This window comes from Sciurus vulgaris (assembly GCF_902686455.1).
Source record: "Sciurus vulgaris genome assembly, chromosome: 3".
NCBI lineage: Eukaryota > Metazoa > Chordata > Mammalia > Rodentia > Sciuridae > Sciurus > Sciurus vulgaris.
This window is the reverse complement of record NC_136463.1, coordinates 14384824-14400472: the sequence shown is the minus strand read 5'-3', so window position 1 is coordinate 14400472 and position 15649 is coordinate 14384824. Positions and strand designations below refer to the sequence as shown.

Genomic DNA, 15649 nt, shown 5'->3' with positions numbered 1-15649 from the left:
TATATACACACAGCAACAAAATATTACAAAAAGCAAAGAGAGAAGATAAGCCTGAATAAAATATAAATAACTCTCTGGAATGGGGACACAAAACTAAGCAGGGATAACACTGCAGGCCTGCTGGGCTCCAGGTTCAGAACCAGAAAGTGGCAGCCAACCCACAGCAGGGGACAGGCCCAAGAAATGCCTCCTGGGACTGGAGGCTGTGAACAGGCTTCCTGCTGGAAGCTAAGGTTGACTGAGCAACACTGGGCTTCAAGAGAAGAAGCAAAAATCCCTTCAAGACGAGCTTGCAACACTCAAATGCCGAAAAATGAAAACACATAATGTGAAAAAAGGCAACCAACAAAATCAATAGCAGAAGCTGAATGTACTACAAATGAAATTTTATAAAGTAAACTGACAAAATTTACATGTGTCTACCATGATCAAAGAGCTAAATAAATATGTGTCAAAAGACGAACAAGAAATATTTTATCAAAAACACAAGCAGGGGCTGGAGTTGCAGCTCAGTGGCTGGGTGCTTGCCTAGCATGTGTGAGGCACTGGGTTCTATCCTTAGCACCACATAAAAATAAAGGTATTGTGTCCATCTCAACTAAAACAGAAAAAGGCAGGGAGAAAGGCAGAGGGATAAAAAGACAAAGCACAAGATTTGTAGGATGGCAGAACTATTCTGTATAATACTGTGATGGAGGACAGAAAACATACATTTATACAAGTTTATAATAGAACACAGTGAAACAATGTAAACTATGACTTTGGTCAATACTGGCTCATCAATTGTAACAAAAGTACCACACTAATGCAAGATAATAATAAGAGTGACTGTATGGGGGTTGTGGGGACTGATAAGGAAATTCTCTGTACCTTCTGCACAAATGTACGATTGCTCTAGAAAATAAAGTTCAACCCTCCCCCACCACTTTTTCTGGTGGTCCCAGGGATTGAACCTAGAGTCACTTTGCCACTGAGTTACATCTCCAGGCTTTTTAAAAAATTCTCAGACAAGGTCTCGCTAAATTGCCAAGGCTAGCTTTAAATCTAAGATCCTCCTGCCTCAGCCTCCAAACTCGCTGGGATTACAGACATGCACCACCACACCCAGCTGCAACTTAAATTTCAAATATTTGCTGAATGAATCAACATCACACTACATATACTATTTTATAACCTATATTTTTTGTTTGAGCATTTACCACTGATAACTTCTCAAGATTAATAAACAAATACCAATCCCTTACTGTTTTGTTAAAATGGAATTCTACTTTGTGCAGACACTAGTTGTTCTCAACTGGGGATGGTCCTGAAACAGCCTAGAATAGGTGGAGGGGGCTGGGCCACCTTTTCAGTAGTTAAAATAAGGGGGATGCTACAGGCATTTGGTACCCAGGGTTGAAGATACTAAACTTCCAACAGTATAAAAACTAGCCTAGTCAAAGGGTCATACTGTTCTTGCTGAGAAAGGTTAAATTACCAGTCTCCACTTTGCAGACCTGACAGTGATTATAATTTTTTGTTGTTATTAACACTTTAACGAATGACCCTGTCCAGACAAACCTCTTGTCCAGATGATTTAGATGAATTTCTAGAAGTTAAATTATGGATTAGATGACATCTACATTTTAGACACGCACTGATGAAATGAGGTTTAGAAATAGTATTTTCTCCAAAAAAATGGTGTTTTCTCTTTCATTAGTAGTTATGCTGAGTATCTTTGTTTATGTTTACCAGGAACTAGACTTTCTACCACATTGTTTATCTTTCTCTTATTGACATGAGCACTATAAACTTTAGGAATACCAATTCTGTTGTACGCAGAAATTATTTTTTTCTTATTTGTTATAATTTTTAATACTGTTTACAGTATTTTTCCTTCTTATAACACTAAATCTGTTTTTCCAAGGGTTAGGAGTGATCTCCCTCCTCATTAAAACAACAATTGTGTTCTTGTAGTATTTTTGTGATTTTTTTTTTTTTTTTTTCCAGTGCTGGGGTTTGAACCCAGAGCCTTTTGCTTGCAAGATAGGCACTCTACCAACTGAGCTATATCCCCAGCCCTGTGATTTTCTTTTATACATTTAAATTCTTGATCTATATGAAGAGTATCTTAATCTATAAGGTAAGAGGGCAGTATTTTAGATTTTCTTTTGCTACTGTGAATTGGCACTTTTATGCATGACATACTGACAATGGTCACAGTTTCAATGTTTAATTGTAGTTGAATGCTTTGCTGAATTTTCTCATAAATTTTAATCATTTTCTCAGCCAAGTACAGAGGCACACACCTGTAGTTCTAGCCACTTGGGAGGCTGAGCCAGGAGGAGGATCTTAAGTTCAACGCCAGCCTTGGCAATTTAATGAGAGAGATACTGCCTCACAAGGGGGTGGTGGTGCCTGGGGCATAGCTCAGTGGTACAGACCCCTGGGTTCAATCACCAGTATGAAAAAAGAAAAAAAAAAAAAAAAAAAAAAAAATTTAAGAAACTTGGGGTTTCAATGTAATAATCATATCACACATAATAACGATTTTGTCTTCTTTCTTTCAATTTTTGCCTCTTTTTCTTTCTCTTGGCCTAACACATTAGGCAGAACTTCCCAAGATGCTAACTAATAATGTTGCCTGTTGGCACTGTTGCCTGGTTTCTGACTTCAGTGGGAAGATCTCCAGCACTGTAGTTATGTAATGTTGCCCACTGGTCTGGTTGATATTTTCTTTGTATTTCTCACCTAAAACTGTACAAGACATTTTTTAAAAAATTTTTGTTTTTAGTTGTAGATGGACACAATACCTTTATTTTATTTATTTATGTGGTGCTGAGGATGGAACCCAGTGACTCACACATGTGAGGCAAGCACTCCACCACTGAGCTACAACCCCAGCCCCTGTACAAGACATTTTATAAGAAGTTTTCAATCACCTACTGTCTTTAAAAAAGTCACGCATGACTGCTCCCCCGTCATGAGAGTGCAACGAGAGGGAGGAAACAGCTGTGTCAATATGCACAAGTATTCAAATGCCTTCTTCCATTTTCCAATAAATCCCCCAAGAAAGTAGTAGATTAGCAACATTTTCAGAAATAGTTGTAAGTTACGGGAAAATTTGTCTTTTAAAGGACACACTTTATTTTTCATACTCATAACATTATTTTGCAGTACTGTCATCTTTCTTGTGGGACTTGGCTCCTGGTAACTTTTGGCAGGATGATGTCACAGAGAATAAGTTACTCCCAACAGAGTTCTAAAATATTAATCAGTGGATTAATCTCTCAGAGTGGCTAGTTCAGAGAATATGGTATAAAAATACACTTAGAAAAGCTCTGTTGTTTCAAAAGATATGTATGCCTTTTTTACTCTATGTACACCATATACACAACTGTAAATTTGAGAAAATAAAGCTAACATTTTAGGCTTAATCAGAAATTCAAGGCAAAAAAGAATAACCTGAGACACTAAATACTGACAGAAGTAAAAGACACACCCTCTTACCTGCACTTCGATTTGCAGATCTTTGTCTAGGAGCGCTCTCTTTTTCAGGATTTCGGCTTTGAGTTGCTCTTTGTGTTTGAAGAGCAGAGCAGAGAGCTTGGTAGCATTCTGCTTGCTACGTTTCTGTTCCACGCTCTCCTCACGCTTCCGTTTTTTGGCTGCCTGTTTTTCTTCTTTATCTATCTTATCCAAAATATACTTCATCACCTGGTTACAGACAATCATTCTAGAGAAAAATATACAACCTATGTAATGCTGGGTGTTTCAATCTGCAAGGTTTAAGACATGAGTCTCCTATGTCCCTACAGATGATATGCAAACTTTCTGCGACTGTAAAGCTTCAAAGAGTGACTCAAACCCAGTAAGAGCAACTATTAGTGCCAAGTGTTCTCAGTTTATGAACTTCAATCAAGACAAATACAAAATCAGAATTCTGGTGCACGTACAGGCTAAAGAGAAGAGACCAACACAGAAGGAGGCCCTGTGTTTCTCCCTACCTTTGATTCTCTTCTCTTTCAGCTGGAGTCATGGTCTTTTTCTGTTTTAAATGTTCTATTACAGCATTATGCTTCATCACCACCTTTAGAACAGAACAAATCCAAAAGTGCACATTTTATAATGACCACAGGTTAGTTACTACACAGACAACAGCAGTAGAAATCAGAGCACACGTTTTCCAAAAAATGCAAAGAATTTTATATCATTAACACAAATAAAATTAACAGTTACCAGAAGGGCTACATGTGGGGTATCATGTTAAGGTAGGCACTTGACAATACTTTTTTTATTCCTTATAACAACACTGACCATAGGTATAATTTCATAAGTAAATAAATTTTGAAACATAAAGAAATTAACCAAGTAGTATGAGATTAAATAATAAGTAATAAAGCCAGAATTTTCACCCAACTGTCATGCCCCAAAGGCCATATTTTTAACATTATGCTTCCTTCCCAGGCATATATTTTAAAGAATTGTGTTCCAACCCCCCACTTATATAAAGATTAGGAAGAAAGATACTGGAAAAAATTTCAATTTGAAGATCACAGAGTACTGAGAGCTGTACTAAAGGCATATAAACAAATTACATGACTTCATTTTTATAGGAATATTACCTTACATCTTTAAAATCACATACATGACCTCATTTAATCATTTAATAATCCTCTGTGGCTGCAAAGAAAGGAGTTTTAATGAGATAGCTCAGGGTTAAGAGAGTTTCATGACTTAGTAACACTTGGAACCCACACTCAAATTCCTGCCTCATGCTAAATAGAGTGCACTATAGGCAAAAAGCAAAGTTTTCTCCAGTAATGTTACAGGATGCTGTATGTGTGACTGCATTTTAGTGGAATAATTCTAAATCATCTAAATTGCCTTGCTTTACTAAAATGCTAGTGCGAGATGTCTTTACATGGTGCCACTTTTTATTTAAGCTATGGAACAGTATTCAAAACACTTTTTACAAAGGTGTGGCTAGAAATGCAAAAGAATTTAATCTCTCTACAATTTGTGTAGTGTCTATGTAAACTAAGGAATGACAACTGTAAATAACTTCAATGAATTACTATAATGCCTGAAGTAGCTTTAAGGCTTAAATTTTCAAGTTTTGTATTAATGATATTTTAACTCAGAATTCTTCTTCCCCTCCTAGTTCTCCCCAAATATAGGAAGTTTCTCATAGGCACTGACTCCAGAGCCAAGGAAAGAGTTCCAAACCATTGCAGTCATTTACTGCCTTTGGTCCACCCAGTGCTGCTTCTATTTGAACACCAATGATTTTGTCTCCTTTAGGAAACCTAATACCACCAAACACTAAGTCTACTGCACAGCACAATATTTCAAGCTACCGAACATGCTGCTTTGACTTAATAACTTTACCTGTTTCTGAATGATTTCACTTTGGTTAGAAGCTTGGAGGGTGTGTTCACGCTTAATTTCTATCTGTTGCTGCTTCTTCTTTTGCTGCTGATCCCTGAGTTGCTGAACCCTTTGCAACTGCTCTTGCACACTGGCTGCCTGCACTGTAACCACATTCTGAATCTGGTGAGTCTGCACAGCACTGCTTTGCTGAATTTGAATAGGTAACTGGAGTTTGATTTGCTGGGGCACACCACCTTGCTGAGCCTGTATCTGAGCCACAACCTGTGACTGGATCTGAGAGAGAACCTGGACTTGTTGTTGCAGCTGAGGCACAGCAATGACTTGGGGCTGTGGCTGCTGTATTTGTAGCTGAGGACGGGATGGGGATGAAACAGTAACTTGATTTAACGTTTGTCCTGACGAAAGAGTTTGAGTTGAAGACTGTACCTGGGGTTGTGATTGTGGCTGGCCTTGGGAAGGAATCTGAAGAGATGTATGTGGTTGAATTGGAATCGGTTGTGAGGTTGTAGTCTGAACCTGGGATTGCTGTCCAGGAGACACTTGGGATGGAGTTGACGGACGTATTCGAGTCTGTGGTGGACTTTGGACACGAACAGGAGACTGTCCTTGGGCATTAGTTTGAGGCTGGCACTGTGCTGCAACTTGGGGTTTGGATGACTGTGCTTGGGTGGGTTGTGCTTCAGAAGGGACATGGGATGCAACAGTTGTTTGGGTCTGAACTTCAGGCTGAGTCTGAACTTCAGGCTGAGTTGGGGTTGGGGGTGGGGGCGGGGGCTGGGGCTGGGGCTGGGGCTGTGCTGAAGGCTGAGCAGTCTGTGGCTGGGCTTCTGCAGGACTCACACTCGATGACTGAGCTGGTGGCAGGGTTTTGGCTTGTTGCACCTGTGTCTGGGGTGATGATTTACTCTGTTTTTGTTCACCTGAACCTGTGAAAAAAAAGACAAAGCATTTCTATTCTTCTAGAACATATGGTTGTGGTTAAAGAAGAATGTGAAAGGGATTTTCTAAAGTTGATAATTCTAGATTTTGGTATAAAGACGTCAATCTTTGAAGAGGTCCACTTAGACATGCTCACATTAGGACTCTCCTGAACTGGGAGAGGGAGACCTGCTTCTTGGCGGCCTCTTAACTTTTCTAACTTTCCAGAGTGCAGGCTTCTAAAGCAAGACGCAGCCTCTGGAAATCAATCAAGTCTTCTGGGCCAGGGTAGTACCAAGTCTCACATTTCTCCTATGGGTGGTGGCAGTTAATGATAGTGCCCTGCAATTACAGAATCTGAACTGGATATAGGTACCCTTCCTGAGATCACCTCTGTGACAGCCTTCAGCACCTACAAGGCTCAATAAAGAGGAAGCGTGGGCACAGTTATCGTGATATCTGTTATTTTGCCCCTTTCTGTTTGTGGGTATGTTTGTTTTTTAATGGGCGCAAAGGGTAGTATAGACAGGAAGTCTATAAGAACAAACCATCAAAGCACTGAAATGTTCTGAGGCTATGTCAACTACTTAGCTCACTGGCTCGAAGAGTAACCTGCTAAGGGTAAGTATCAATACTCTCATCCCCATCAGCCCAGCAACAAGTGGTAATAACACATGGCCTTCTCAAGAAGCCCAGAGTTCTACCTGTTGCGGCACTGGACACTGTGGTGGTGGTGGTGGTACTGGCTGCCGTGGCCGTTGTTGCCAATGGGGTAAAGAGGAACCGCTGAACTGTACCATTTGGCATTGCAGCTTGCATGAGCTGCTGTCCTGGACCTGGAAGTATAGTCACCCCTTGAGGTATTAACTGCAACTGTCCAGTAGTTTGACCTTGTCCTTGAATTACCACGGTCAAACCTTGATTGCCACCCTGTGGAAAAAACACACAGCATGTAAACAGTGTTCAAAATATCAATCTGTAAAGCATTTTTACTACATCATTTCTATGTTGTGAAGATCCCTCATTATAATGGAAAAATATATTTGAATAACTAAGGAATGTCATCTCCAAGAATTTAGATAAGCTCAAATAAGGATATTTGGATTGTTTGGTGGAAAAAACATGAACAATCCAGAATTCCAGTTCAAGCACTTCAAATGGACAGTCAGATATCTACCTATAAGCAACATCAATCCTCCAGATCCAAGCTTCCCCATCTATAAGATAAGGCACTGGAGTAAGTATGGTCTCAATAAAATTTTGAATTTAAATCACCTGACATTCATATTAATTCATAATTTTCAAAGTACCTTCACATATAATACCTCATCTGATACAATGGTCAGGTTAGAAAGGTCAAGTCCCCTGCCCAAGTTAAAGGTGAGATAAAATGAGAAACCCAGGTCTACTGAGTTTTGCTTTTTTCAATGTGTATCAAATTTTTACCTACAGTGTGTTTGAGTATCTATGTGTACACAAGTACAAAAATCTTAGGGTTCCAGGTATCAATTGCAAACCCCAACTAAGAAGGGTCACAAAGGTATGAGCAGTTATCCAGATGAGAACAAGGAACCAAAAACTATGGATGTACTTCCTCTTCTGTCAAGAAACTAGCAACCTTGGGGGCTGGGGCTGTAGCTCAGCAGCAAAGCACTTGCCTAGCATGTGTGAGGCACTAGGTTCAATCCTCAGCAGCACCACATAAAAATAAAAAAATAAAAGTATTCTTTCCATCTACAACAACAATAAAAAAGAAAAAAAGAAGAACCTAGCAACCTTAATCTAGCAAACTTTGACTGCCAGGAACATGGCAAAGAATTAGAAAGTAAAAAATAATCCCATAAATTCCCAGTGGACAAAACTGATGCCACAAAGTCTATGTACTGAGCTCACTACACTCATGAGTCTCTCAAAGCTTATTTACTCTTGCTTTCCAAGGGGGAAAAAGAAATCTCTCTATATACATAGATATTCCCCCCTTGGTCCTGGGGATTGACCACAGAGGTGCTTAACTACTGAGCCACATCCCCAGCCCTTTTATTTTTTTTTTATTTTTCTAATTTTTATAGTTATAGATGGCTTTATTTTATGTGTTTATTTTTATGTGGTGCTAAGGATTGAACCCAATGCCTCACACATGCTAGGCAAGCACCTCTACCACTGAGCCACAACCCCAGATCCCCTTTTATTTTTTAATTAGAGACAGGGTCTCACTAAATTGCTAAGGATGGTCTCCAACTTGTGATCCTCCTGCCTCAGCTTTCCCAAGCCTAGCCACTGAGATTACAGGTATGTGCTACTGCACCCCTCCTAAAATTTATATATTTTGGGCAAGCTCAAAAATATACAAAAGACCAAGTATAACTTAAGGAACAATTATAAAGTAAACATCTATAAAACCACCCCTCTAGCCATTGTTGTGAATATTCAGGAAGACCCCTGTAATGCGCCCTGATCTCAATTCTCTCCCTTTCCCCTAGAGGTAACCACCACCTGCATTTGTTGAAAACACTTATCTTCTTGGAGTATTACTAATGAGGTCTCTATAGGACTACGGCAGTTCATGACTTCAAGAACACACTTCATGAATAATACAATGGAAATGGTTCCCATTCCAGGTAGAATAAAGCAGCTCTGTACCCTATGCAGTATAGCTTAGTGTTGCCCATTTCTGAATTTCATATATAGATATATATGTATGTATGTGGTTTTTTTTTTTTTTTTTTTTTTTTTTTTGCAGTGCTGGGGATTTGAACCCAGGGCCTTCTGCTTGCGAGGCAAGTGCTCTACCAACTGAGCTATATCCCCAGCCCCTGTATTTGTTACTTGCATCTTTAACTCAATATTTGTGAGAGTCATCTATGCATTTCTGAGTAGCTGCAATTTGTGCACTTTTAATTTTTGTAGGAATATACAATTTATCTATAGGTTGACAGGAGGGTATTATATAATGCTGCTATATATATTATATTCATGCATTCTGGAGCTCAAAGGAACAAGGATTTCCACAAGGACATAAATAGCAGAACTACTACGGCCTGGAAAATGCACATCTTTAACTGTACTAGGTAACATCTAGGTTTTTTTCCAAAATGGCTAAACTAAATGACACTCCAATGAACCGTGCCAGAGTTCACTGAGCTCCACCACTTTGTTAATTCTTGGTTCTGCTGAACATTTAACTTAGACCCATCTCTTAGGCATATAGTCATAATGTGCATTTCCTTCATCATTAATAAAGTTCATCAGTTTTTAAAAAATTTTACACATGTGAATTTCCTCTTTCCTCATCAAGTTTGTTTATTCTGTTTTCTACTGACCTATTTTTCCATTTTGGGGTTGGGAGGGGGCTGGTTTGGTACCAGGGATTGAACTCAGGGGCGCTTAACCACTGAGCCACATCCCCAGTCCTTTTTTATATTTTATTAGAGACACAGTTCTGAGACTGGGTTTGAACTCGAAATCCTCCTGCCTCAACCACCCAAATTGCTGGGATTACAGGTGTATATCACCATGCTCAGCTCTTATTTTTATAAAGTTGAATTTATTAAATGTTTTCCTTTACAGTGAGTGTCTCTTTGTGGGTTTAGAGAAAGTTATAGGGCTGGGGATGTGGCCTGGTAGTAGAATACTTGCGTAAGTTGCATGAAGCCCTGGGTTCAATCTCCAGTACTGCAATAAATCAAACTAAATCAAATAGAGAAAGCTATGAAAAATACCTTATTCTATCTTATCTTTCATGGTTAGGACTTCCATCTTCCTGGAATTAAGTTTATTCACAGAATAAGGGAGTGGTCCAATTCTGTGGTTATACATTATATATAATATACATATTATATACATAACACACACGCACACCATTTACTCAAAAATCTTTCCTTACCTCAGTGATTTGTAAAGTGACCTGTGGTATAACAAGTGTCCACAGAGGTGGAGATTACATTCTGGATTCTACTGTTCTGTTAAGTCTCTTTATCCCTGCCTTGGTAACTCGATTTATGAATTGGTAAAGGACTATAGTTAATATGGATATCAGGATATCACAAGGCGAATACTCCCATTCTTTAATAGCATCATAATTATTTTTGATCCTTTGTACTTTCATTTAAATCTTAAAAATCAGCTAGTGCTGATTCTTTTTAAAAAAAAAATCTCTTGGGATTTTGATGGAAACTTCATTCAATCTATTGATCAATATTGGATGACTTGCTGGGGACAGTGGTGCATACCTGCAATCCCAGCAGCTTGGGAGGATGAGGCAGGAGGATCTCGAGTTCAAAGCCAGCCTCAGCAATGGTGAGGCGCTAAGCAACTCAGTGAGACCCTGTCTCCAAATAAAATACAAAATAGGGCTGGAGGTGTAGCTCAGTGATCGTGTGTCCCGGAGTTCAATTCCTGGTACCACTCCACCCCTGCCCTTCTCCCCCGCCACCAAAAACGGATGACCTGATTACAATATTGTATCTTCCAAGGAACCAGTTTAATGTGCTCAAAATTTGGTTTTCCCATGGAAACTGGCCAACTAATAAACCTTTGGCAGGTAAAAGGGTTATCCATTTCACTAGTATACCTCCCCACCTAGGGACTATATAGTGGGGTTTATTGTGTCTTGCATTATAAGAAGTACACTTTTTTTTTTGTTTTTCTTCCTTTCTTTTTCAGTACTAGGGATTGAACCTAATGGTGCTTTACCACTGAGTTACATGCCCAGCATTTACTTTTTTTTTTTTTTTTTTGAGATAGGGTCTTGCTAAGTTGCTAAGGCTGGCCTTGAACTTGTGCTCTTCCTGCCTTAACCTCTCACGGAGCTGGGATTACAGGCGTGCACCATGGCACCTGGTTAAGCACCCTTGTTGGTACTCTAGGAAAAATCCTTCTTAAAATAAGTACATTTTTTAACTTATCAAAATTAAGGGCATGTTTTCAAACTTATAGCAAGAATAAATAAGATCACCTCTAAAGTTAAATTACTTACGTGGCCCTGAGTTAACTGAGTGAGCTGAGCCATGGTAAGCTTCACCTGCCCTTGCTGGGGGCGAGGGGACTGTGGAGTTGGAGACTGTAGATTTGCAGTTGACGTTCCTTTCTGCCCAGGTGTTGAGGAAGCTGTGCCTGGGGCAGAAATTGCAGTGGAAACAGGCTGACCTCTGATGATCTGAGTCACCACTTGTTGGGGAGTGCCTGCACAAACAGCAAAATATCCCAGATGCTCACGTGCCCTTACAATTATTTTGAATTCAAATAACTCAACACTTTAGCAGCAAACATTTTCCAGTTTCTGCTATCTGAAGTACTAGAGTATGAAAATAATATTCTTTGATACAAGCCAAAATGACAGCAGGGAAGACAAAAGAGAACATGTAAAAATAAGACATTTATAAGGTTGTTTATTTCTAATATTTTTCATTTTTCTAAATATAATCTTCTCCTTTTCCCTTGGCAGTACTGGTGATTAAAACAAGGGGTATTCTATCACTGTGCTATGACCCAGCCCTTTTTGTTTCTTTTTATTTACAGACAGGGTCTTGTTCAGTTGCCCAGGCTGGTCTGACCTTGAAATTCTCTGCCTCTGCCTCCAGAGTAGCTGGGACTACAGGTGTGCGCCTGGCTCTAACAGTTACTTGACATAGCTGGGAGAACCATGAGGGCAAGTACCATTTTATGTCCTCAAAACTAGGGCAAAGTCTTCAAAGAATGCTTTCATCGTAATTGTTCAATAAAAGTTCATTGAATGAATGCATTTAACTGAAATGGCTCTATAGTTTTCTACAAATCTCGTTTAATTTGGTAAAACTAGAAGAAATAGGCGAGTGGAATTTCCCCCCTGTTGTTAAAGATAATTATTTGGTAGCTATTTTGACATTTACAGATTCATTACTAGTAAATGACATCAGATTTTTGAAGTTTTTATATTTATTCTCTTTTTTTCCTTCTATGAATATATGTGTATACACATACATGCATTTTAATAGCTAAATAATATTTCATATTACTGTACATGGATAAACTACATGAACGTATTTGAAAATTCAGAGTACTTCCCATTTTTCTTTGTTAAAATACAGTAAAAAGCCAGGTGTGGTGACACACTTGTAATTTCAGCAGCTTGGAAGGCTGAGGCAGGAGGATTGAGAGTTCAAAGCCAGCTTCAGCAACTTAGCAAGACTCTAAGCAACTCAGTGGAACCCTGTCTCTAAATTAAAAATAAAAAGAGGGGCTGGGGAGATAGCTCAGTTGGTAGAGTGCTTGCCTTGTAAGCACAAGGCCCTGGGTTCGATCCCCTGCACCCAAAAGAGAAAAAAAAAAAAAAAGAAAAAAGAAAAAGGACTGGGGATGTGGCTCAGTGGTTAAGCACCCCTGGGTTCAATCCCAGGTATCCAAAAAAATAAACAAATAAAAATAGAAAGAAAGAAAAGAAAAGAAAAAGAGTAAAATCCTTCATTACAAATTTCTGTGTGTTTCTGGTGATTTCCTTAGAATAAACCCCAAAATATTCCTGGGTTCACAATAGGAACATAATGCTGTTTGAGTTTTAAGAAAGGATATGCAAATTCACACTCCCACCTCACCTCCGAGTGCCCATCTCTTCAAACCCTAGAATATTCCAGTAATCAAAAGTATCATAGTTTCACAGTGCCTGAACTGCCTCAAGCACCACAGAAAGTCAGCATCTCAAAGTACTTCACTCGTGAACTCCCTCTCATATTTTGTCCATTTCTCTACTTTTCCCACTTTAAATAATGTCTTTTTCCCACTTTGCCTTCAATTTTATTTATTTCTAAACCTATAAATATTTTTTAATGCAGTCAAGTAGGCTAGGTTTTTTTTTTTTTTTTTTTTTTTTTTTGTGCAAGAGATTGAATCCAGGGCCTCAAGCACTCTACCAACTTAGCTATATCCCCAACCTAAGCTTTTTAATTTAGGTTTTTTGTTATTGTTTTTGCTTTAATTTTTGCTCAAGAAGTTTTCCTACATTCATGCAGTCGCTGACTAGACATACATTCACTGGCGTGTTCTTACTTCACCCCCCAAACTATAAGCCAATTACAACAGCAGAATTCACTGATTCAAAATGACACTTTTGTCATAAAGTAAATGTTCATATACAACACCTTTTGAATTACAATATCTGTGTAGTTTCCTCTGGTATCATGCCACCAACTCTGGTGAATTTATGTTTTAACAACTGGCAGTTCAAGTTTTCTATTATTACTGCTAAATGTTTCTTAGTTGTTCTCATCTATTTACTCAAGATGAATTAAAAGACATAGTGTGGTCAAGTGCTTTAAATCTGAGAGCTTTTGGACCCCAATACCCATGTCCTTGTTCACTGCTGTTTGAGGAACAATTTATGAAAAGTTATTTCAAGTGATGACCTGGTACTAATAAATTGCTATAATAAACACAGATAAAAGGACTGGTACTGGTGAATTCTATGAATCTCATTATAATCCAATATGTACCTGTTATTTTTAGACTATCATCAAAATCTAAACTCAAAAATTGAATAATGACAATTAGACCTTGCAAGATTGTGAATCCCACTTTAAGACAGATTAGTGTGGTAGAGGGAAGAGGGATCGTGAAGTTCCAGTGCGATCTGGAGACAGGCATGGAATATGCCCACCCACCCACCCTTCTCTGCCTCACCCAGCGCCTGTCCTCTTTAGGCCTCTTCACCACAAGGGCCACCTTGTCTCCCTTGAAGGAATCATGCCCACTTTCACCTCAGGGCCTTCACCTTTGCTGTTCCTTTTGCATGAAACTCTTTTCCTGAGACGTGCTCAGTTCTCTTACTTCCTCAGGTCGGTAAATTCTAATTTTCAACTTTCTCCAGCTGTCTTTTCTAAAATTCAACCCTCCCTGAAAATCACACCCAAACCCCAACTCTTCAACATTCCTATCAACCTCATTTCCATTTTCCAAGGTACTGATCATTAATTTATTGTTTATAAAAGTTTATATATCATTATATACAATTACATTTTAAACACATATACAATATTATGTACATGTAATTTATTTATCTGGTTATTATCTATTTTATACTTTCAGTTACATGAGGGTAGTAATTTTGGCTAATTAGTTCAAAGTATAATCATCTGGGTCTGGAACAGTGTCTGGCACATAAGTAGTACTGTATATTTGTTGAATGAATAAATTAATATATGGACTTGGAAATCAGACAAATCCAAAATGAGTCCATCCAGCTTAATAATTTGAGAAATTACTCAACATGCTGAGTTTCAGTTTCTTCATGTATAAAATGGGGTAATATTAGTACTTATTTTATATAAAGATTAAATGAGAACTTATGAATGAAGAGAATATATCCTGGCACAGAGTAAGTGATCAGTATATGAGAGTTGCTACTATTATCACTACTAAGAATCAGTATGTAAAGGCAAACTTTGTCTAACAGACAATCAATGAGCACTGCACAGCTGGATGGCAAGGTTGAGCAGTTTATCAAACTCTACCCTATCCGGCATTTAAGACTTCAGGGAAGAAAAATGGTAAAACCCCAGGTATGGGCAGTTTGGAAGCTCTAGATTCACATATGCGGGTCAGATAAACATGACTGCATCTGGATAAGGCATCAAGGAGAAACAGTTAATCTGCAAATTAACTAAAATCTCAGCACTCTACCACTGAGCTATATTCCCAGCCCTTTTTACTTCTTATTTTGAGACAGGGTATTGCTAATAGCCCAGGCTAGGCTTTGAAGTAGCTGGGATTACAGGGATACAACATTATGCCCTGTCAGAAGACTGCTTTTTATTAAAAAAGCAAAAATTATAAAACTGGTCTGTTTAACATTAGAATTGTGCTAAATTTACATAACCATTATAAACTATTTTGTGAATCTTTCCTTCTGTGCCCTGGAACTATGTTTTATAATAAGGAAATTATTTCATAACCATTTAGAAGAATTTTACCAATGAAACCATGTTGTCTGGAATTCCTTTTTGTAGGTAAAATGTGGCAACTTTCCAAATTTCTTCCTTGGACATGAATCACTGATGCTTTCATTTTATAAGCACAGTATTTAATTACATCATATTATTCAAATAGATTTCATTCCAAAGGCTGGAGACTGAGAATTCTGCAAGTCTTACCATAAAGGTACCTATTTGGAATTCTCTTTTGATTTAAAAAAATTCCTCTGATTTTATTATACTTTCTCAAACTTCCCAATTTTGTGAATTGGCATTTTCCTTCCATTTCTCAAGATTAGACTTGCAACAGATCTGTCTGATTTAATTTTCCCCCCTTTCTGTTTCCCAATCATTGGTACATGTGCTTTTATTTTCTCCCTTTTATTCTCTTTTGAGACTTGTTCTCTACATTTTATTAA

The 15649-nt window shown here is 38.3% G+C and overlaps 1 protein-coding gene and 1 long non-coding RNA gene across 16 annotated transcripts in view; one reads left to right on the top strand and one right to left on the bottom strand.

The window, feature by feature from the left end:
- The window catches only part of LOC306656451, a 561410-nt gene that overhangs the window by 171457 nt on the left and 374304 nt on the right, over positions 1 to 15649 (top strand). The gene's annotated exons all lie outside the window — the stretch shown is intronic.
- The window catches only part of BPTF (bromodomain PHD finger transcription factor), a 134372-nt gene that overhangs the window by 15585 nt on the left and 103138 nt on the right, over positions 1 to 15649 (bottom strand). For 8 of the 15 annotated variants that reach the window (XM_079131552.1, XM_079131543.1, XM_079131555.1 and 5 more), the window contains 5 exons: positions 11267 to 11472; positions 7015 to 7221; positions 5371 to 6324; positions 3987 to 4069; positions 3490 to 3715 (listed from right to left, as the gene is read on the bottom strand). In XM_079131552.1, coding sequence (XP_078987678.1) covers positions 3490 to 3715; positions 3987 to 4069; positions 5371 to 6324; positions 7015 to 7221; positions 11267 to 11472 — 1676 coding nt within the window. Of the gene's footprint in view, positions 1 to 3489; positions 3716 to 3986; positions 4070 to 5370; positions 6325 to 6995; positions 7222 to 11266; positions 11473 to 15649 lie in introns of all 15 variants that reach the window. The other 7 variants (XM_079131551.1, XM_079131556.1, XM_079131554.1 and 4 more) reach the window with 3 other exon arrangements.